General features: G+C 38.8%; 1 protein-coding gene across 1 annotated transcript in view; it reads left to right on the top strand.

Moving 5' to 3' along the window:
- npr2 (natriuretic peptide receptor 2) overlaps nucleotides 1-23,647 on the top strand; it is a gene marked incomplete at its 5' end in the record, with an annotated part of 74,282 nt that overhangs the window by 2,236 nt on the left and 48,399 nt on the right. The window contains 6 exons of the mRNA XM_028602184.1: nucleotides 5,838-6,019; nucleotides 9,660-9,773; nucleotides 10,197-10,332; nucleotides 12,783-12,877; nucleotides 17,732-17,867; nucleotides 20,018-20,102. Of these exons, the coding sequence (XP_028457985.1) occupies nucleotides 5,838-6,019; nucleotides 9,660-9,773; nucleotides 10,197-10,332; nucleotides 12,783-12,877; nucleotides 17,732-17,867; nucleotides 20,018-20,102 (748 nt within the window). The remainder of the gene's footprint in view (nucleotides 1-5,837; nucleotides 6,020-9,659; nucleotides 9,774-10,196; nucleotides 10,333-12,782; nucleotides 12,878-17,731; nucleotides 17,868-20,017; nucleotides 20,103-23,647) is intronic.

The following is a 23,647-nucleotide window of genomic DNA, read 5'->3' as shown; positions in this document are numbered from 1 at the left end:
CTATATTTATGGTAGCTAGTAACTGCAACCACCAGGTGAAAGTAGTGAGACAAAAATACAATATTTCCCTATAAAATGTGTCCGTTTGAGTAAATGTGTTTCCCACCTTTGCTTGTTTTTTACGCACAATTATGTCAATCTAATGTTTCTTTAGAATGAATATACAGCAATGCATAGCCGACCCTGATGTTAAGCTATAGTGCGTGGGTGTGTTGCAAACATATTATCTCTCTATACTCCTAGGAATGGTTTATACTTGGAACCAGCTCAACATCTCAGAGCAAAGTTTGCTTCAAACCAGAAATCTTGGAATAGTATGCTTTCTGGCACTGTAAAGCAAACAAGAGTTTGAAACAGCTTAATCTGTTGTTACAGTAACGGCATCAACAAATAATGGAATAAACACAGCGTTAAGGTAATTAAAGAGAGGTGCAGCAGCCTGGGAAAAAGGTGAAAGGTGCAAGCCGCCAAGCACCCACCCCTTTCCCAAATGAATTATGGAGCTACCGCGGTGAGCCGGAGGTCACAAGAAGCTAAATCGTTTTGTCAGGGCTTGTCCTGGCTCGGCATTCAGCTGACTTTTATCCCAGCAGATAGCCTCCGGGCTATCAGCTCTGTAATGTCGCCCGACTCCTCATTGGAGCTTTGACAGCTGACCAAGTAGTTGCATGCTGTTGTAGTGTCAAACACCCTTCCCACCCCACCTCTAATTCCTAAAATTACTCATTTTAATACTTGTAAAATACCAGTGTGGGACGCAACCAAGTACACTTATTCAAGTTCTCAGGACCCTGTCTTGAGTATTTTCCCCTATGCAAGACTGTAGTATTGCTCCACGGCATTCTTTTGACTCCTTCTGACAGCTGGAAGTACTGTACTGATTTTACATTCATTCACTCAACATTAGATAAGCTCATTACCAAACACACTCAGACTGTCCAGGCCCTCTGGGGAGGTTCTCTGCATGTCAGTGCTTTTTAGTAGTTTGATTAATTGCTCCTTTTTGTAAGGGAATTTACACCAGTACAATATCAACTAAGGCAGGCCCTTCATTATTATTACCTACTGTCTCGTTGAGGGTCCAGGTCTCTAAATCACTGCCAAATGGCTCTGGAGACTGAGGCCGTTTTCGAAGTTGCATGCTCTACTAACAGTAAGTACTGTTTTGGCCAAAAATCTATTTCATTACTATCTCATTGTCTCCAGTTTGAGGAATTTTCATTTTCACAATAACCCTCTAGACCAGTGTCCCTATGAACCCTGTTCACAGTGCATTCTGTGGATGGGGGCAATAGTGACATTGTTTCTGAGAAGACATGTTACTGTTGATTTTTATTAAATGTCTTTTTATTTTATGCAGTGAGCATCAAGTGAAATTACATCCACCTGCATCATATTGGGGTAGAGGCATAATCTAAAAACCTAGTAGATAAAACCAAAATGGTATGGCTGTCAGACCCTTTAAGCCCTCGGAAAACACTGGCAATATAATCCGGCTCCGATCATTGCCCGGCTCCGATGACACTCTCACCTTGATGCTTTTTAGTCCATTATTGGCACACACGAGAGAATGTTTCAGCTGTATGAGTGGAAATAAAGTATTCAAGTAGATGCCAGTGGTTTGTAGCTCCCTGTGAGTGATGAAAAGACTATTTCCAATAACGCTCAGGTAGTGCCTCTCTGTACTGTAAAGGAATCTTTAAAAGTTCAGAACAATCCAATCGAGAAGGTGACAAAAACATGTTGCAGTAATTGGCTTGCTTTCTGTTTGTGCACTTGCAGGTGATTATGTAGCTTTTCTTAAAACTGGTGGAAAACTCTGCCGTTCCCATTACAAATCAGCTTGCTTTCAAAACTTTACATAATCCAGTGTCATTTACTTGCTAATTCGTCCATCTTTTTTTAGGCTTGTTTCATGACACTAACTTCCTCAAACAAGTAAGCGACAATGTAAACTGCCATGTCCTGATAATATGAATAAATAAGTAAGAAAATAATGGACAAGATGGAGGCAAAGAACACCACAATTTGAGGCAGAACAGTTCTTCTTCCAGCAATGTCATTGTTTTCAGTTTGTACTGAAAGTGTTTAGAGAGGTGTCAGTTTTGGAGGAGGATGTAGTTTGCGCTGCTTCTGAATTGTATTGTTATACTTTATAGAGGGTGTTTCTCAAATGTTGTCACCCCACGTATGTTGAGGAGGGTAAACATTGTTACATTCCTAAAGGAAGGAGTTTATTGCAGGACTGTTGTATTAGACTGCAGGTGTGCCAAGTAAGCAATTAAGTGTAGATTGTACTAAGGCGGTCTTCGACTAAAGAAATTCTTATTCGACTAACACTCCTAACGATTTGGTCGATGAGTTGATCGAATCGACAGATCTGTAAAACTGAGTTTTTCCACAAAGAACCATGCAAAAGCACCACTTCTTTTAAATCTTCTGTTTACCAGGGATGTGCTCATATGTTTCTTGGAAATAAGTCAATAAGTATGAAAAAAAAAAAGCATAAGGAGTGACTAAATCGTTTGATACAACTACAAGGAACATTAACAGCCTATCAGAAGCAAGTATTAACTATGGTCTAGTCTAGTGGAATATCCACAATACATTTTGTCACAAAACAAGTGCAGAACGCTGAAAAAACATCCCTCTTAACGACATGGTCTGTTATTCAGCTCTCAGGTGTTTTCTTTCCAATGACGTGAGATAATGTTTTATCACGTTGTTCTTCTTGGCCCAATTTCTGGAGTGTCATTATCTTGAAACATGGCAGACCAAGGTTGTTACCAAGGAGAAAGCACTCGGAGAGCTCACAGTCCCTTCATCTATGCGTGTCATTCTAAGTGTTATTTTAATTATGGAAGATGCTTATTATGCAGATCTGGGTCAACATCAAAATACACATCTGGACAGAAAATCACAGGATGTACAAAATATGCCAATTTCTTTTTCAAAGATATTTTTTAGGCCTCATTAGAACAGCTAGAACAGTCCGGTAAGTTCAGAAAAGTACATCACTTTACTGTAATGCAGCCTTTAAAACCAGGAAAAGACAACACATCACGATATTACGATATCCAAAATCTAAGATGATATCTAGTCTCATATCACGATATCGATATAATATCGATATATTGCCCAGCCCTATTGGAAACACTGCCTCCTTAATGCAGGTACAAATTAGACTTGAATATGCGGAAGTCCTCAAACTAGCATGTCTTATGAAAACATGAATATGGGATTTAATAAGAGGCTATATTATATAAGAAGGACACTTTGTGCAGTGTAGAGAGCAGAGCAGGCGCAGGGCTGATTGCCATCCTTGAGTCTGTCAAGTGGAACAACTTGTACCAAACAATTTAATGTGCTTTTGTGTGAGGTAAAGCCTCGGCAGGTCCATATACTCTGCGACTGCTACAACACAGGAGGACATTTTCCCCCCGGCTGTGTAGCACATTTATTTTGGGAGCAGTCCAGGAGACAGCAGGACTCCTTGGCGTGGTGAACCATGTTGGAAGAGATGAGAGTTGGGGTCTGTGCAGCAGCAGCAGCCGACTTTGGTCTACATGAGGAAATGTCTGCTTACTGGGAGGACTGCCTTGCAACTGACTTGCGCTGCGAATGGAAATAATGCTACGTTTTTTTTATTTTTTTATTCATGACTCAGCGGAGGGAGGGTGTAGGTGGCAGAGTGAAGGTAGTGGGTAGACACAACGTCAGAGCCTGTAACAGAGGTCTCGAGTTGAATTCCTGCAATGGCAAACAGTCAAGTGTTGCAGTGTCTTTGAGCAAGACCCTGTCTACCTGCTCACTGAGTCTAAAGCTAAAATGTCTAATTTTCTATTTGTGTTTTAGTAGGCATGGGTACTGAAACTCAATGCAAAGTAGCAAAAGTTGTTCTTGTACAGCAACTTGAGTTTTTCATATAAAATTTGAGAGGTTTTTGTGGTATTTTAACATAGAGCTGCATCCATTAGTTTTCAACTAGTTTTTTTTATAATTGATTAATCAGTTTGAGTAATTTTTTATGAAAAACAAAATCTCAGATTCCAGCTTCTTAAATGTAAATACGTTCTAGTTTCTTGACTCCTCTGTTACAGTAAACTAAATATCTTTGAGTTGTGGACAAAACAAGACCCCTGATCTGAGGACGTCCTGTTGGGCTTTGATCGATTGAGACTTTTGACCATTTTCTGACATTTTATGGACCAAATTAAACTAATCGAGAAAAAAAATCGACAATGAAAATGATCGTTAGTTGAAGCTTTATTTTTAAACATTCCTATGATGCTTTCATATTTTCGCCGAAAATTGGGTGTTGGCAATAGGACCAGCAGTACTGATCTGACGCCACTACAAAGACAACATTGCCTTTTGGTTTAGGCACAAAACAACTTAGTGTGTCAGAAAGTCTTCTAAGTCTTCTGCTACACAGAAAGATGTTCATTTTTTGAATGATGGTCTCGTTGATTTTAAAATCGGCGATAAAGCAGGGGGTGTTTAAGGGTGTGGCCATGATGTCATTGCCAGTGAAAGTGTGTAACATAATGCAGCTCCTCCCTCACTCCCCCCTCTGGTCTAAAATCGTCACATCCGCAACCAGGATGGCTGCGCCGGTAACGGCAAACTCGACGACTCACAGCAGATCTCCACAAACCAATGGAACATGCTCTGTTCATTAATATTATACAGTCGATGCTTTTAACATGAACGTGTTTTTTTTTTTTGGACAATTGCTGAAAAGACTGATGCTGTTGCTTTTCTTGGGAGGATAGTCTTGTTTGAATCCTGTTGGTTGTTTCCCCTGACTCATCTTTGATTGATTTCTGTCTTCATTTTGTCTTCTTTGCTTTGCTGCCTCTGATAGATGTTTTGATTTGGTTTTGTTTTCCATCTTTGCATATGCTGCAGAAGATTCTTTCTGTCCCTGACCATCTCTCTGAATCCAACATTGCAAGAGTTGAAATATGCGGCAGCTATATATTGTGATAGCAGTAAGTATATAGACCGTTAAAATAAAGTTTAAGAATAAAGTTTGAAGCCAAATGAGGTAAATATTTGGACTCAAATCAATCCACTACCCGTGTTATGCTGTTGATTTCAATATGAAACAAAAAATGGTAGAAAATATAGGACTCGACTCTGGTTTTAACAAGCAATATTGGTCAGTCCAGCTACAGTAAATGTGCAGCTCTGAATGTCTTACAGAACCCTGCACATAAAACAAAATTATAATATTTTAACTAACTCGTCTCAAAGTCCGAGGGTTTTTAGTTAGATGCCTGTAACAAGGTCAGTCGGTTAACAAAAGGTTAAGAGATTTTCACGTTTTATTTTACCACAAACAATATATCAAAAAACTACCCCACTCGAGAATGTTTAAGTAGCTTGTACGTGTCAGAGGCGGTTGATAAATGGCTAAATCAGAACAGTGTGTTAAGTCCGTTGGTGGAAATGTGGCCCTCGGCTTTACACAGAGAGCAAGTGAAATTTATCCAGCAACACTTTCACTTCTTACACTGCAAAATATATCCATCCTATTCAGCAATTTTGTTTAATATTGAGACCAAAAAGTCTCCTTTCCTTAAAGTAAGTAACTCTTATTATACGAATATGTCAGCTTGATTCTAATACAAACTTGTTTCAGTGATTATCTTGAGTGTATCAGAAAGAAGACAAAACAATGCACGAGAATGGGGGGGAAAAAAAAAAAAAAAAAAAAAAAAAAAAATCCACCTTGAATCCAGAGACTCTTGACTGTATCAAAAGCAACATTTTAAAGAAAGAAGTGAAATGCTCCTTGATTAACAATGTTTTTATTTTTGTTCTGTCTGCAGTTGTATACATCTGCGGGCCCCTGGTGACTTTCCTGAACATCATGAAACTGTTTCAGAGCGAGATCCAGGACCCTGAAAACTACGCCATTTTCTATCTGGACGTGTTTGCGGATAGCTTGGCCGATCACAAACCGTGGCAGAACTCCGACGCTGACTGGGCTGATACCATCAAGGTCTTTAAGGTACGGTGAACTCCGAACACACACATACCTGCATGCGGTACACATACGGTACATTGAGACTGTTCACATTCTTTGTAAATTTATTGAATGTGGACTGTCACAGTTTCACACGCTTAGTAATTGGAGGCAGGAAATAATACAAGAACCAAAACCACCATTTGGCATGAGAAATGGAGGTCTCTGACAACACACATTTTATTCACTGTTTCTGCTCAGTTTTCTCTCTAAATCCCATAATCTTTATCAGGCTCTATTTACAGAGTAACACAGAATGAAGTCCTCAGCTCCAGCTGAACAACTGACAGTTGGTTTAAAGACTTTCAGAATCAATTGTTTCTGATTAAATATCATTTGTTTCAAATCAAAGTCAGGGGAAGCTTTTATGATAATGACACGCACACACTCTAACTGATGATCTTAGGATTCTACATAATTTCTGCCAATGGGTGGGTAAATTGAGACTCCCAAAGGACTAGGACCCCTCAATCCTTTCGACCACATTAAGGCTTGAAATTCTTGCTCGACTTTAATGAATGGGAGGATGTGTTTTCACAGGAAGCCATTTAGCCCTACAAATTAGTGCACTGAGACATAAGAGATGTGTCGCCCGTCTAATTTATCTCCCTAAATGTCACACTGGCTTCTCTTAATTCAGTGCTCACAGAGCCTTGATGGAGAGCGGCTTTCTGAATATAAATCTAGCATTATCTTCAATTGATTATGGAATTTTCTGTCATAATGGACTCAACGTATGCTCGCCTTTAAAATGCTTAAAGCAGTTGAAACATTTCCATTTCCATTTAGAATTGAATGGAAAGTAATGTCTTCTTTTGCTTTTCATTTGCAGACTTAAAGGTGATTTAGTGTCAATGCATAACCCCTTACATATTCCCTCCACCTTTTTATCTGCACATTTGGATAGACCCTAGTAGGGCTGCACGGTATGACCTAAAATCAATATCCCGATTAATTGCACATTTTACCTCAATAACGATAAACGATCATTTCATTTTTTACTGATTTGACGACGGACACTGCGTTTAAAAAAATGTTTGTATGAAGTTTTATATAAAAGTTTTTTGCATGATAAAAATGTAAATAGTCTATACAATCTATTTCTTAACTGCTAATTGACTTGCTAGTCCTAACTTTGAACCAGCAAGTTGCGTTTTAAGCTCCTCTTTTTTTCTGCTTTTCCTGCTTGTCGGTCAACGGTTAATGATCGGTAAACATTTAATTTCATTGTGCTTTCTTTGGAAGGCTGGCTGCCAAAAATCGCCACTTACTAGCTAATTAATTAGCCTGATTTAAACGCTAACTATCCGTAAACCGAAGGTAGTGGCTGGTGTCTGGTGTGTGCGCCAGTGTTTGCATGTGTTTTTAAATAGAAAGTAGGCCTATCAACAGAAATAAATTATCAAAATTATCGTCATGGGAAAATGGGTTGATAACAGCTTCAGAATTTTGATGTCGATACATTTTCAATTAATCGTCCAGCCTTAGACCCTATTAGGCTTAATATTTGCCCTGCTGTTATTGGTGACCAGCATCTCAAAGTTTTAATGCAAACTGATAATAAGTAAGTGAATTTGTTCAGCCAGAGCACATGAAAACAACGATTTGGGGATGGACAATTCTACTCATTTTATTTTAAGCTAAAGTAAAGTATTCTTTTATTCATAATGATGAAAACATTTACAAAAAGCTACTTTAATGAGCCAGAATTTATTTCAAGAAGGCAATTTTAAGATTGGCGACTGAAAATGTCACAACTAGTTAAAGTGATGTTTTGCAGCGTTCAAACGGCTTCAGCATCAAACACAGTTATCTCATTATCTGTTCATCTCTTGTGAACTACTCCTGACCTTGGCTGCAGAACAAAATTTTGGCTCACATTTAGCTGATTTTGCAAGGCGTTAATTTGTCTGTGACCCATAACGGGGCTCATTATGGCTTCCCTCTGAGCAATAATTGCTTGTGGAAGTTTGTGGTGGGGTTCAAATAATGCAACTGTTGTAACATGAAAAACTACAGCCCTTCTAGTTAAGAGCAAAGCCAGAAGATTTTCTAGAAATGTCTAAAACTTGTTTTTGTGACAGCAGTATATCGACAGAATCAAAGGTCACTTGGGGCAAATATTTGTCTGGTGAAAAATTTGATTTCTCCATCCAAACCCTTGAACAAATGTTAAATGTCTGTCTCCGCTTATGTGGTGTTACAGCAATTTGTAGCCATTTTCAAATCAAAGATCATGAAAGAAGTCACTTTATGTTTTTTTCAGTATAACAATGGCAAGGGTTTGATTTAATCAATACCCCCTTTAATCACTTGCTTTAAGTTTGAAAATACATTTTTATTATTGATGTTTTGATTCATTTTGAGGTCTTTAAAATATAATGAAAAGTTATTTATTTCTCCTCTTTAGACTTATAAGGTAGTATACTACCAAAATAATACCAATTAGTCGTAACAAGCGATTTCAAGTGATATTGGATGTGAAAATCATAAATCTAATCTTAAAAAGGTTGGAAAAAATGTTTGCCAGTGGAGTGGTTTAATGCAAATCGACTTATTGAAAGAATGTTGTACAATTAAATGTAATTATAGGCTTACTTGATGGCATGCATTGTATTGTCTTGTTTAAAAGAAAACATTTTAAAAAGGACCAGATGTTTGTGTGGTTTTAATATCATTTGTAATTTATCTTTGCTGATCATATCACAAAGCACCAGTATTGTCATTAACCACAGTCAAATGTCTACTTTAAATCAGATGATTAAACAAATATTTTTTTATTTTTCGAGATTGCAAAACAGCCCAAGATTGTCTGTTATAGCTTTGGTTAGACAGTTAGCATGCTAACATCTGCATTAGCATTGACCCTGAAGCGGAAACAATGAAATATAATATCCACCAATCAGGATGCTGCATACTACAATAATGTTTCCATAATCACAAACTTTAACCATCACTCCTCAGTGAACTATCTCCTAGTCGGAGATCTTTTTCTAGTTAAAGAGACAGTTATCATTATGGAGTTTCAATGTTTTTTAGGAGTTTGCTCACACTAATACATGTTAAAAAATAGTAGCATTAATTCAGTAAGAAAGTGAAAATTTCGAACAAGAACAGGCGTATTAGGTATAAATTCATTTTATTTTCTTTATTTGAAAGTCCGGCCGCCAGAGTGCTTAGAAAAATTCTGAAAAAAATGTAGTTGATGATCCCTGCTGTAGACTCTCTGTCCAGTCAGAGACATATATTGTGTAATTGATGTTTTCAGTTCAATTAATTAAATCCAAGTAAATGGAACACTCACAAGATGTCACCAAAATCACTCGGTCCCCTTTAAATCTTTCAGAAAATTATGTAAGTGTATCGAAATATATCGAATCGTATCGTTGGCTGAATATCGTGATATATATCGTATCGTGAGCTGAATATCGTGTATCGTATCGTGAGATTAGTGTATCGCTACAGCCCTAAATAGCATAATTTTAAAATAATTAAAAAAATTAAGGATGAAAAACGAGACCAAATAACGTGCTAGATAGCAATTTTATATTACAGTTGCATGATAACATGAAACTCGCTAACACAGTTTTTAAAAAATGTTTTTCCCTCTCTATGTCTCCTCCAGTCTGTTTTCGTCATAACATACCGGCCTCCTGATAATCCAGAGTACAAAGACTTCCAGAGAAGGCTCCATGCCAGAGCTCAGGAGGAGTTTGGTGTGGATTTGGAACCATCCTTGGTAAGTTACAGCCTATGAAAACAGCATGCGTTCTCAGCAGTATCATGACCTCTTTAATCTTTTATAAGATATTCTGTGCAGAAAAATCCCCGCTGTGCTGTGTAATTGCCATCAGTTAATGATGAGTGATGTTGACAATGATGTTAGCAATTAATGCTTTTCAGTTTTACTGCTTACATATCAGATATTATGTTTGGGAGTTTCCCCAAAAAAGTACAATTAGAGTGTACTTTTTAAAGGTATAAGGTATTTAGTGTTTTTGTTGGTATCTGGCACATTTTTTATCATTTCAGAAAAGCAAGCTTTTAAATGTTGGCTGAAGGATGGGCATTTCTTCATTATAGTCCTTTAATCAAAATTGGGTGCATTTAAAAAAAATCCCATTGTTGCTGGTTGTTAAAAATGACATCTCTCTACTTGTAGAAGGACTACATTGCCGGCTGCTTTTATGATGGTTTTGTGCTGTACGCGATGGCTTTGGAGGAGACGCTGGCAGAGGGTGGAGCCCAGAACGACGGCATCAACATCACAATGAGGACGCAGAGCCGCCATTTCTGGGGTGAGCAAATGTGGTCAACTTGTAGGAACGGCTTAATACATTAGAGTAGGTTATAAAGTGCTCATATTATGCTCATTTTCAGGTTCATAATTGTATTTAGAGGTTATACCAGAAAAGGTTTATGTGGTTTAATTTTCAGAAAACACATTATATTTGTTGTACTGCACATTGCTGCAGCTCCTCTTTTCACCCTGTGTGTTGAGCTCTCTGTTTTAGCAACAGAGTGAGGCATCGCACTTCTGTTCCATCTTTGTTTGGAGTCACACATGCATAGTAAGTACTGCTAGCTTGTCCGTTGCAGTGCATGAGGGAGTGATATGCTAGCAGCTAGGCGAGCATTATAACGTGTGTTACAAAGTGTCGCACGTTTGTCTCTGAAGTAAAGGCTGGACTACAATAGAGCTGTTTGGAGCAGTTTGTGAACAGTGTTTTCTGTTGGAGATGGTAAGTCCCTTGGGGGTGGACTTTGGGCTTTTTCACTTTGTAAACCTATATCATGCACAAAAAGATATATAACACAATAAAGGAATGGGGAAAAAGCCAAAAAGCATTATATGAGCACTTTAAAAGATAAATGTTTGACTGTGACAACCTGTTATATTTTTTACGGTTTTACGTACAATCTGCAAAATTTTTGGTTTTGATGTGTGTGCCACACTCAAGACAACATGGATACACTTGTATGTAGTCCTGCATTGCCAGACTTTCCTCCACAGCACTGCAGAGGAGGGTCTGGCTAGTCCACACAAATTTCTGGGATGGGAGAATAACATGCTCTGGTTTATTGGCATTTCTTTAAACCAATCACAATCGTCATGGGCGGTGCTAAGTGCCAGACGGAGCAACGGTGGCTCTGCAAAATAGCCTCGGGAAGGAACTTGTTTTGGTGGAACGTGTCGTGTGTACGTTGTAAAGTTGCTTAAGTTGTTTAAGAAAACTCAGATTCTACAGCTAGTCTAGGTAGATGTCTGGATTTCCCCTGCAGAAATCAGAGGAGCCGTTAACCATAGTCCTCATAAATCGTCCGGAATTTAGAATGCCAACACAAAGAAAGCGGAAGGTAACGGATATCAGACCGAAAATAAGGAACATCCGGCGGAATTCTAGGAATAACCTGAACAATCCCGGTAAAGAAACGTTGCTGATTTGACTAACTTGCATGCAACCTCATGCGAAATGTGAACTTGCCATTGATAAATCTCGAAATGCAAGAGTCATTGTAAAACCATGGCTGCGTCTTAGATAACAGGGAACGGTGCTCTCCAATAAACATGGTGTGAGGCCAAATGAACGTCCCAGCTGTTTGTTATAGAGCTCAACAGTGTGGTTCCGGAAGTGAACATCCCATTCATTTTCTCCATAAAGATTTTGATTATTAGCCATAATGTCTAAACCATCCAATGTAGACTTACCACAAGCTACGAGATTGTGAGACAACGGTTTGTGCCCCTGTAGAAGTCACAGGTCCGTATAAAATCAACCTTTTTTTAATAAGGAAAACATGTTTTATTTACAAAGTCATGCCCGCTGTTACCATGGCAAGATTTACCGCACCCATAAATGGCTAGCGAGCTGGGTCAAGCTGCTACCACTGAGGTCTATGATCATTTGTGTACACGGTCTTGTACCTTTGCCTTTTTCCCAGGCTTAAAACTCTTTATATAAGCATTTTCTGGAATATCAACGGAGCAGAACCATAACAGTTTAAAAAGTGGGCGGTCACTGTCGAGCTCTATTGGAAAGCACCATTGAACCCAAAATGTGATTTAAAAAAAAATAGCCTTTCAACACACTAATTATATTGTTTTCAGCTATCACACAACACTCCAGTTAATAGTCCATTTGATGCCCGATGTGGGTGCTCACACACTTCCTTGTTTACTTTGCCGGCTGTCAGATCTGCTATCTATCATATTGGAAGAAGCAGAACAATGGGATGTTGTTCTTTAGATAATAAGGGTTGATGAGGGTTGTTTCGCTCAGCATGATTGGAAAAAGCAAAGAAAATGAGGCCCATGTTGAAAATAATTATGGAAACTTTCACTTCATTATTGTGCATGTTTTGACAATGTTATCTGGATCGACAGAAGCAAAAGCTTTTCTCAAATACCCTATACTGGCTCAGAAAATGCATTTCCTTCTACTAAGAGGTCACTTTCCAACTATTTATCAACCTTTACTATAGTGATCAGCAGTTGGAGACCAGTACAATGCACATGTCATCTTCAACAAAACTAAATGACACAGGCAGTACATAATACTAGTATAGCAAAAGTACTGTACTGATATGGAGGGACAAAGATTGCAAGTTTATGATGCAAACAATTGAAGAAGTAGAGAAGGAATTTAAATGGGAGTAGATGCAATGAGTGCTTCTCAGTTTGTAGAAGGACCATACTGTATATGACATTGAATCAGACCCTTGATGTGAATATTGTTTGTGTTTTTAGGAGTGACGGGACTTGTTAGCACAGACCACAAAAATGCCAGGGATATTGACGTCAACCTTTGGGCCATGACCAACCAGGAGACAGGAGAGTACGGGGTAAGTCATCCTTTTAATGTGCTTTCTGTTTAAGATCTTAAACAGAGTTGGATATGAAGGAGGAGTAGTAGATGTACTGACATCTGGATGTGGACTTTCCTTTAAATCCCCTGTGTAATGTGAAAAGATTGTCATTTATTTATTTACATTATTTTATTATTTTATCCAAAGCGACTTACAATTGCTATATATGTCAGAGGTCGCACACCTCTGGAGCAACTAGGGGTTAAGTGCCTTGCAAGTGCCTTGCTCAGGGGCACATTGGTTGATGTATCATAGTGGGGAATTGAACCCGGGTCTCCCACACCAAAGGCATGTGTCATAACCACTGCGCCATCACCACCCGCTATTTATTTATTTCTTTGAAACAGGAGGTTTTGCAGAGGATTTAATGTCGAGATGGAATAGATTTAAAGAGCAGAAGTCAACGAGTCTAAGGCTGCCCAATAAACACTGGTATTAGCTCAAATAGAATGAAGGTAAAGGGCAGAAAGGTCAGCTGAATGGTATCGATGAGGACTGGCGGGTTAAATTGGCTGTCCTTCACAGCGTTTGCCAGGCAGACAAACAGCTGACAACCTTTCAGTGGATGCGGTGGAGAACGTCTCGGACATACGCACGGTTACACAAGCAGTTCCCGAGAAGTGGGTTCCACGACAATGCACGAAAAAAAGTGTGGCTACATGTCCGGTTCAAGTCTGCAGCTGTCCGGGGACCAGTTCCTATGTTAAATGCGGAATGACAAGCAGTCACACAACAGCTCTGCCTAAATAAAAAAAAGTCTAAAAGTGGGACAGATTTTGATTAAGTTAGGGACCAAGTAAACAAGACTACAAATCTTGTAGGGCATTAGATGCCAGCTGCATTGTTTAAGTACTATTATCTATTAACATAAAAACATTAAAAATGTCTCCTATAAAAAGTCTTTGTTGTCAGCTATCACACGAGGGAACCATTTGATACAAACTGAAGGACTCATTCATGAATCATTGTCAGTCTTAATGTGTAGAGCAGTTGACACAAAATAATGATACTGAATGAAAACAATGCAGGGCAAATTCAAGTCGTGTGTCTCCAATTACTCGAAAGAGAAAAACTAAATTCTTTTCAGCATATGTGTAGTTAAAAACCTCAGCCTTTGCTTGTCTTTGGTTGATGCAATGAAAGCAAATGGATACTACTATCTGGGACATCATCTGGGGTCCTGACTTCTCTAATGATAAGATGCATAAAACCTCAAATTTCCCTCACAGTCCGATGAAAATATTTGTGTATGTTGCGCTGTGCAAACAAGGTTGTGAACTGCTGCAGTGTGTATTTTTTTCCCTCTGGGGTAGAAGAAGTGGGTTAGCTCGATTTGACTTCAGTTAGAATTTCATAGCGGTCCTCAGAGGCTGTCAGCGTGACTTCCTGCTCTCATTTATCCTTGGCTATTAATTGGTCCATTTATACGGCCCATTGACCCAGGAGCCAGCAGCGTGGTTGAAAACATCACAGGTTGGTTTCAGCTTTCAGAATCTCAGACTGCGGAATATAATAACCGAGAATATCAATATCAAAATGACTCAGGCTGATTCATTTGAATGTAAATGGTAAATTATATACATTTGATGCATCATGTTCCTGTTCAAGCTGTATATCTTGTATTCCTGTTCAATTGACATTGCTATAAACAACAGGAAAAACAAAAAGTTTGAAAACATGACTCTGGCTTTACATAGTTAATAACAGGATTACCAGAAGAAAATATTACTTAAATGTGCTGTTGTTCCACAGTGGATGTGCATGTTTTTATACATCTGTACACATCGTAATATCATCTTACTGTAAACTCGGTTTACAACGCTTATTTTTGTGAGGACAAGAGTTAACCTACAAAAATAGGAAAATGCACTAAATTGCCAAAAGTATGGGGACACCCCTGTCCACATACCTCGCCTGACGTAATAGTGAGTCAATCACAGCTCTCATTTATGATGTCTCACCCTGTTTTTATAGGATCAAAGAACTAATAAAAAACCAGCTTATCAGAAAAATCCAAGAACTACCTAAAATGATAAAAAAATTTTGAAGTGTACTTAATTTTTTTTAGTTTGGCCCTATCCGCAAGTCTATACCGACAATGTTTCATTTCTGGGATTGTTCAGGTGCTGCCGGAAATTCCGCCGGATGTCCCTCACCTTCCTCTTCCTTTGTGTTGTAATTTTAACCTCCAGTAGATTTCTGAGGACTATGGGTAACTGCTCCTCAGATCTCCGCAGGGTTAGGGTTAGGGTCTCCCGGGTGAAAGTCCTGTGTGCCTTTGACCCATTCACCAGCCCGACCTACCCCCTCACATGGAGTTATGCTCTTTATACTACTTCCTACCATTCACAGCATCTTACGGCGTCGATGCCGCGGTCGAGCAGTTGCTCTAAGCTTCTACTACTTCTACAACTAGGAAGTAGAATAGGGTCCTACCGCCTCACCTCTATGGTAGTGATCAACATTTGATAACGCCCATTCGCTCGGCTGATAACATTTGAAGCGAGTGGTTTATTCCATGTTTTCAAAATATATTTACATTTTATGTATTCCTTGATGTACTCTCTCTCTCTATATATATATATATATATATATATATTTTTTTTTTTAGCTGCAGAGGAAATAAGCCAAACTGCCCATCTCAGCTTGCAGACTTCAGGTTGAGTCTGGAAGTTTGAAGAGTGAACCCAAGATAGGGTTGTTGGAGATTTGTTGGCAGTGCAGTAAACACAGCCCCTGAGCTGACATACTGCAGCTATTTCAGACGGCGCTCCCTCTGCTCCTTCACCCGTCACATTCTGCATTGTTTTGATGACCCTCTGTCGGGGTGGCAGCCTTCAGCTTTTAGCAGAGGCAACACAACATGCTGGGAGCATATGTGGAAAACATAAAGTAGTCCTCCAGCTAGTCAGAAACACAGGGGTCATGTTTCACAGCAGGACAACAGATGCTGCTCATGACGCTGCACACACACACACACACACACACACACACACACACACACACACACACACACACACACACACACAAACGACATCAACAATTCACTAAAAATCAAGTCTTAAAACACAATCTTGATGTATGCAAAGAATGTCACTGAATAGGTCTAGTTAAGAATGATATAATTCTATATAAATAAACATTTCTGATTCTGTTGAGCTGGTGGCGTTTTCAAGTCAAACGCCACCAACTCAACAGCAGGAGGCCAGTTGAGTTGCCATGGCTAGTTTAGACAGTTTAGACTGTAACGACCGCAAGATGGGAAGGGCTGAATAACATAGACATTTGTAGGGCTGGGACGATATGCTTTTGTCCCGATTTGTTTCTTTCACGATACGTGAGTGGCGATTCGATGTGCGTTTTGATTTTCATTTATTGTGATTCTAGAAGTTTTGCGTGTTGCGATTTTTCTTCTCCTTTAACAAAAACAAAAGTTTATTAAGACACTTCTAGAGACAATATATCATGAGACATTTCAAAAACTAATTCTTTTCTGAAAAGAATGCACATCACATGTCAGTGAGTCATTCTGACATTTCATTGGTAAAGATGTACATAACATGGATTTTCTACATTTTCTGCTTTTGGGGTGGGGGGGTCGCCCCGTGTCATATACTCATTTTCGTAACATTCAAGTATCAAAAACTGAGTAGGACACACTTTCTTCAATGCCTAACGAATCTATCTCTTTCTCTCCCAGTGACCCTGTCTTTCTGCTTGAGCTGCACTGGTTGAAGCCTGAAAATATTGTAAACAAATTAATAACATAACTAATTCCACTGGTCGGACTCTTGAGCTCTGTTTCAGACTGATACCTCCGGTTCAAAAATGGCATAACATTATTTATAATAAGTTTATTTAATTCACATCTGCTACATATAGTGTTTTGACCTTGACAACCCAACTGCATTTTACCATAAACTTGCGACTACTTAACTTTCTAAAGCAGGTGCAAGAGTCGGGTCAGGACTCCAACATTAACACACTGACAACATTGTATTCAGAATATAAATAAATTTTTATAGCACTTTTTAATGTGTGATTGTGTAAAGGTGTTCACGAGATACCAACCTTTCATGAACTTGTGAATTTCGCCAGACGTCTTCTCTTGTTTTCATGGAGACATACGCTGTGTGCACGGAGGGGCTGTGTGTGTGTGTGTGTGTGTGTGTGTGTGTGTGTGTGTGTGTGTGTGTGTGTGTGTGTGTGTGTGTGTGTGTGTGTGTGTGTGTGTGTGTGTGTGTGTGTGTGTGTGTGTGTGTGTGTGTGTGTGTGGCCTATGTGAGAGAGACGTCTGAGTGACAGAGAGACGGAGGAGAGCAGGGAAAGGAAATGCAGCGGAACGAATATGCTGCATGTTTTAAAAAGCATAAAAAAATATGTGGCGGCCGGTGTTGATTGTGTGGTGCACCGCCACAAATTAGTCTATGTGTGGGAAACACTGTAGTAAAATCATATAGTCTGTGACTAAAAAGTGTGACATTATGACAGATTGTCTTTAGATGTGAAATGGTGTTAGACTTTAGACTTTTCAAAGTCTTTTCAGAGTCTTCTAGTGTATGGTAGCTAAGAGCAGACAGCCATGCTAACAGTTTTGAAACCAACATATATGATATGAGGTAGTGGGACAGCAGCTGGCCTGGAGGTGACATCTGCACTCTCTCTATGGCCGCGCAAGACACGATTAACAATGTCCTCAACATTGTCCTTAACAATGAATGGACAGAATTAAAGACTGCTATAGGACCACGCTGTGAAGTGAGCTTACATCAGGCTCCAGGTATCTTTATTTTCATCCATTTAAGTGAGTGTTTTCCTCTGTGTTTGCAGATTGTTGCGTACTACAATGGAACCACCAAAGACATCATTTGGTCCCAGACGGAGAAGATCCACTGGCCCAACGGGGGCCCACCGCTGGATAACCCCCCCTGTGTGTTTTCCACCGACGACCCCTCCTGCAATGATGGTATGACAACTTGGCCTACACATGATTATACCTGTTTCTGGAGTGAAGTATTCTTTAGAAACAAGATACAGAAGTTTGACTAATGGACACACTGATTTCAGGAAAGTGCATGAAAAGAATTATGAGGTTCATGCACAGCATTATCCCCCACTTAATGGCAGATTTCTTCTAATGACTGAGACTAAGATTGAATCGCTCATCAGATGGATATTACAGTGCACTAATGCTTTGTTTATACTATCACTGTCACCTCTACAGGGCCTGTGGTACTTTCATTGATGCTGTGATGATAAATGGTGTTGTTTTTCTTCAATTTCATCCCAAATGTGAAAACATGAAGTGAAAGGGCAAATGTAAACGTGCAATATTTGCTCGAATAACAAGCAGTGTGAAAGATAAGTGCTGGAAATGTTTTTTTTGTTGTACGAATAATTTCAGAAGGAATTGTCACAGATGATGAACTGAGGAGGAAAACCACTGCAATTATAAATGTATTTGGGTGTGAAGGAGGGATAATGAGTGGAGGAGCAATAAATTGGACTTAACTGTCACAAATCTAAAGCCATCTGCAAAATGATTCGCAGAGTTTAGAGTCTGAAAGTTGCCTTCTCCGATTGTCTCTTTAAGCACCAAGGACAATACATGTTCAGGGATTTGATGAAACATATTGACGATTAACAGCTAAACAACATAAGGACAGACAAAGCATCATCTACAGAGTAAAGAAACGGAGAAGGCCGGTATACTGTAGTTGTTTTGCAAAACTAGATTCAACGTTTCCTGGCTCCAGCTGCGTAAATACTGCAGAATCCTCTCATCTCGGAACCAAGGCAAACAAGTGTGTTCTAAGAAGTTGAACTATTAATGGTTCACTGTATTTGCAGGTAAGAGAACACAAAAGCCATTTTTTTTTATTATCTATGATGATGATGATCTATGATGGCCTATGATGGCAGCTACCTTGTCATCTGGGAAAATGATATGTTTCAAAAATGTATAGATTTACACAGCTGCACAAAATGTAAACACAACCTAAAATCTGCTCATAGTGAACTTGCTGAATAATATAGACTCCAACTTTATTGATCCCCTCAGGGAAATGATTTAGTTGCAGTTGCTCACCGTCACATTCAAGGTAAAATAAGTGTAAGAAAAGAGCAAGTCAATAAGTGTATATAGTAAATAAGTAACATATTTACAATAAGACATAAATAAAAATGTTCAGTATTTACAGACAAAAAAAGAAAAACATTAAGTAGAAGTAAGTGAGATTAGGTTACAAGTCAGATTAGGTTAAAAAGATTGTTTCTGATTGTCCTGTCTCCTAAAAATTACGTTCCCATACAACTAAACTGCATTCTCAATTACTTTTAGAGGGAAATATATTTTTACCCAAATTACGTTTGTTTCAAAATGTTATCGTACCTGCGACAGGCGCACGTTGTGAAACACTCGCAGTATAAACACGTGGTTGGCGTTGTGAATTAAAGGGAAACTACTTAGTTAGGATAGGAATACCAGGGTAAGCGAATCAGACTCCGAGTAGGGCTGGACATCCTAGGAAACGCAAATTTGCCTCTGGGAGACGCCCACTTTGAGCTTCATTTTGGCTCTTCAGAAACCTATGGGTGATGTCACAGAGTAGAGGCTACGCGGACTTTGTTTAGAAATGCATTTGTTATGCGTCAGAAAAAATATATAATCTGGGAGACAGTACATTCCCCTTGAAGTGTAATTGGCGATGCAGTTTAATGGTAAGGGAACATCATTTTTTGGAGACGGGGCTGGTAATTGCTAGTAACAGATCTTCTGTTTACTGTCTCACGAATGCAGTGAAGTGAAACATGTTGATTAGTGGCTGTTACATTATATTTCTCTAATGATGAGCATCACCTTGTCCTGTGATTTACAACAGGTGGTGTAATTAGTCTCCATTGGGGCTTTAAATATACATCAGGAATGTCAGAGCTGGGTCATTGTGTGAAAATGTTGCCGTTTTTTGTGGTTGACAGATTGCTAAAGCACTGCAGCTGCACGTCAGGAAGTCACAGCTGCGTTTTTTTCTATTCCTTTTCAAAGATATGAATGTGGACATATTTTGAACATATGAGAGACAACTGAGTGAGGAATGCTTTTTGTCCTGTTTCCAGGTCATCTGTCAGTTATGGGTATTGTAGCTGTGGGATCAGGCTTGGCACTCATAATTTTTGGAATCTCCAGTTTCCTGATTTACAGGTGAGTTTGATTGCACTGAGCTGATGCTTCCTGTCTGAGAGAGAGAGAGAGAGAGAGAGAGAGAGAGAGCGAGAGCAAGAGCGAGAGAGATGTTTGAAACAGAACGTATTGGTTTGTGCTGCTGCTATAGGTGCCAGTGTGGTATTTACACAATTGTTGCCATGGCAACAGCTCAGCAGGTGATGGCGTTAAAGCAGGTAAAGTGTGTTTAAGCTGCCAAGTGAGCTCATATACTGGCCCAGAACTACCCTCACTGTTATTCTCACGTAATGATCATTAGTGTGTTCATAGAGTTTGTTTTGTTTGTGCTGGATTAATTATTATTTTATTATTTTTAGCCTATTTTAATAATTCACATACCGCTGATGCCAGTTGAAAAATATCATTTTTGTTTGTATGTTTGTTTGATGTCATTAGTCTTTTGGCTTTTAAAATCTGGGAACCTGGTCTTCAAGGCTGCATTTCTTACACTGTGAAATCCTGTAATTGAGTCCTAAAAGTCATAATTGACAAAATGTTTCTCTGTGGTAAAGTAATCGTTAATGTGCTTCCAATGCAGAGCAACCGTTTCAAACATTGAAAGAAATGAGCTTTTTATTTTGTTGTTTTCAGATAGATACTAACATTTTAGTCACATTTCTAGAAAGTTATGAAACAAGAAGGACCTGATGATTCTTCCCCTTTTTGCCATTTAAAGTTGCTTTGGGAAGGAGTTTTCACAAACGGATGGTCTAAGTATAGATGGTGGCATACGCTGTAAAGATTGCAAAGCCTTTGAGGCAAATGTGTGATTTTGGGCTATAAAAATCCAATTGACTTGATCATGGCTATGGACACTGAGGTCGTGTCCTCAGTATTGTTTCCTCTTTACATTCTACAATCAAAAATATACATATATTTTCAGATCTTTCAAGTCTTCTAACTCCACTCGTTGCAAAGAAAGGCGTTCTTGCATAGAAGTCTATTAGAAAATGACCCTACTTCTCAATTGATTTATTACCTTCAAACATTTTCCAAATGAGGTCCTGGTCTCAATCGCTACTTTGCAGTCTTATTCAATGCAGCATGATGTTTATTTGTAAATTATGGTCCCATTTATTTTAAAATTGACAAAATAGCAGGGGATGCTTTAGTGCGTGGCTACGCGCCAACCTGTCAATTAGGACAGAGGCTTAGCAATGCTAACCATGGCACTGTGTACATTCAAATAGCCATGAAAATGCTTTTTTGAGTGTTGTCCATGTTTTCATCTTAAACTTTGACCCTCTCACTGTGTTTTCACTTCATCAAAGATGATTGGAACATTTTGGTTGCCTAAAAATGTCTTGTTCATTGTTCGTTAGCACCTTGCCAACCAAGGCTAGCTAGCTAGTGTTAGCTTGTAACTTTAGGGAAGGTCTGCCGATTTTCTGCACTGCCGTACATGCAGCGTTACCCGCCGGTAAATCTCAGCTGGATGACTAGCTTCAGCCAGTTGAAAATCGGCAACTTTAGCGTTTAGCTTAGCACAGCGCCATTGAAACCATAAACAACACTAGCTTGGCCGCGTCAACTTCCCCAGCTCCACCCTCCCGTTCAAAAGTCACCAAGTCCGCTTTCTAAAAAAAACTCAAGGCTTCAAAATGGCAATCCACAAACCAATGGGTGACATCACTGATGCTACGTTCATTCTGTTGACAGTCTGTGGTTGAAACATACGTGGCATTCAACATCTTTAATAGAAACCCTGCAGAGTTGTGTGTGCACTGTGATCCACATTGTTTAGTTAAAAACAAATGGGATTTGACTTTATGTAATTAGATGTTTAAATAAGTGTTTGTGTTCATTGCCGCCCCCGAGCAGTTGTATATCTTTTAGATAACATGATTGCCTGCCTCATTTCTAATGGTTGTAACTTTGTGCTCTGCATTCAGCTGTGAAAACAAATTCACTATGTGAAATCATTACAGTTTCCCAAGTGGCACAGTGTACATGTTTATGGAAATCCTACTAGATTGAGCCTCATTTAATTACACTAGGAGTTAATCATGCGTGCCCTTTTTAATTAAGCTACTGGAAGGGCTGCTAAATTCTGGGTAATGTCATGGGTGAACTCTGCATGTAATGAAAGAATATGAATGTTTCTAAGTTTCCCCTTTTCACCACTTCTTCAAAGGTATCTTTACATAGGCGGTTAATTATGTTCATGGCTAATTAATGTATGATTTATTTTTATGTAAGGAGGAGCTGATTTGTATGTCACGACACAGCTCTACTAATTAACAAATCACACCGGTAATCTAAGCACTTTTCTAATACTGACTATTAACACCAACAAGTGTTAATCACCAGCCAATCAGAATGGATTTTGATCAGAGGAATGGTTGAAGAAAGACAGAGGAGCAGCTATCCGCCTCAGGTAAATCCACTGAACCTGAATCTGAGTTGATCTAGTTCAAATAACTACCAGATAATTAGACGCAGAGTAAGCACTTAATTCTGAAAACATTGACTGCTTCTTCTCTGTTTTTGTTTCAGCTCACAGTTCAGCGAGCACAGAATGGTTTCCTAACTAGCTAGCTAGTTTTCCTGGATTCTTGGCCAGTAAGTTTAACAAAATATGGTCTTCTTATCTTGGAGTTCTTTATCAAAAATATAATATGCGATGCATTTTTGGTCATGACTCAGTGCTAAACTTTCTGTTCTAGTCCAACTATATTTATTTTCATCATTTACATTAATGGCAGTTTTATACATGGAAAGCTATTTCTCGAACATGTTGTCTTTTATTGGATTAGGAGTCGGAAACTGTAAATGTAAACCTCCTTTTTCAAGTGAAAAGCATAAAATACACCATCAGTAGAAGTTAGTTTTTTTCCTGTGACTGCTCTGTTTAATACTAAAGGCTTACAAATCACTTCCTGTTTTTGCAGACACCAGTGGAGCTTTGGTGATGTACAGAGAGGCCGACAGCAGAGCTGTTTACAGCCGTCCTCCAGCTGCCGAGAGGCCTCCATGATCACTATTTGACCTATAAAAACACCACTAAAATGTTTCAAACACTTTGGAGTTCTGTCACTGTCAGCTGATAACCTGGAGTTTCTCAACCGTGGGGTCGCTTGTTTTGCATAGGGGGTTGCAATTTATAAAAATGATATAATAATATGTATTTTATATATTTTTAATTAAAAAAATGAAATAGAAAATATATTATCATTTCTATCCATTATATCTGCTGCTGCTTATGTGTTTATTTTTTATAAAAGATGTTATACTCAGATGAATTAATTTTCTAATAGCTGGGGAAATTCTTAATCTACTGTAGTTCACAGGGCAGTACAGGTTACCCAAAATGAGTCCAAGACTGAAATTATTGGGGTATTTTGTATCAGAATGGGTGGCTGGTTGGATAGTTTTGGGTATATGTTACTACATGATATAACTCGCAACTATTGCCTGTGTAAAATGTACACAATAGTACAATTTGGTGTATATACAATTTAATAAAAAGCTACCTTTGTATGAAATTGTCTGTTTCTTCGTATTGCTTTGTGGTGGAACATGCG

This window comes from Perca flavescens, chromosome 16 (genome assembly GCF_004354835.1).
Source record: "Perca flavescens isolate YP-PL-M2 chromosome 16, PFLA_1.0, whole genome shotgun sequence".
In the NCBI taxonomy this organism is placed as follows: Eukaryota; Metazoa; Chordata; class Actinopteri; order Perciformes; family Percidae; genus Perca; species Perca flavescens.
Note: the sequence above shows the minus strand (reverse complement) of the source record. Positions and strands in the feature narration are given on the sequence as shown.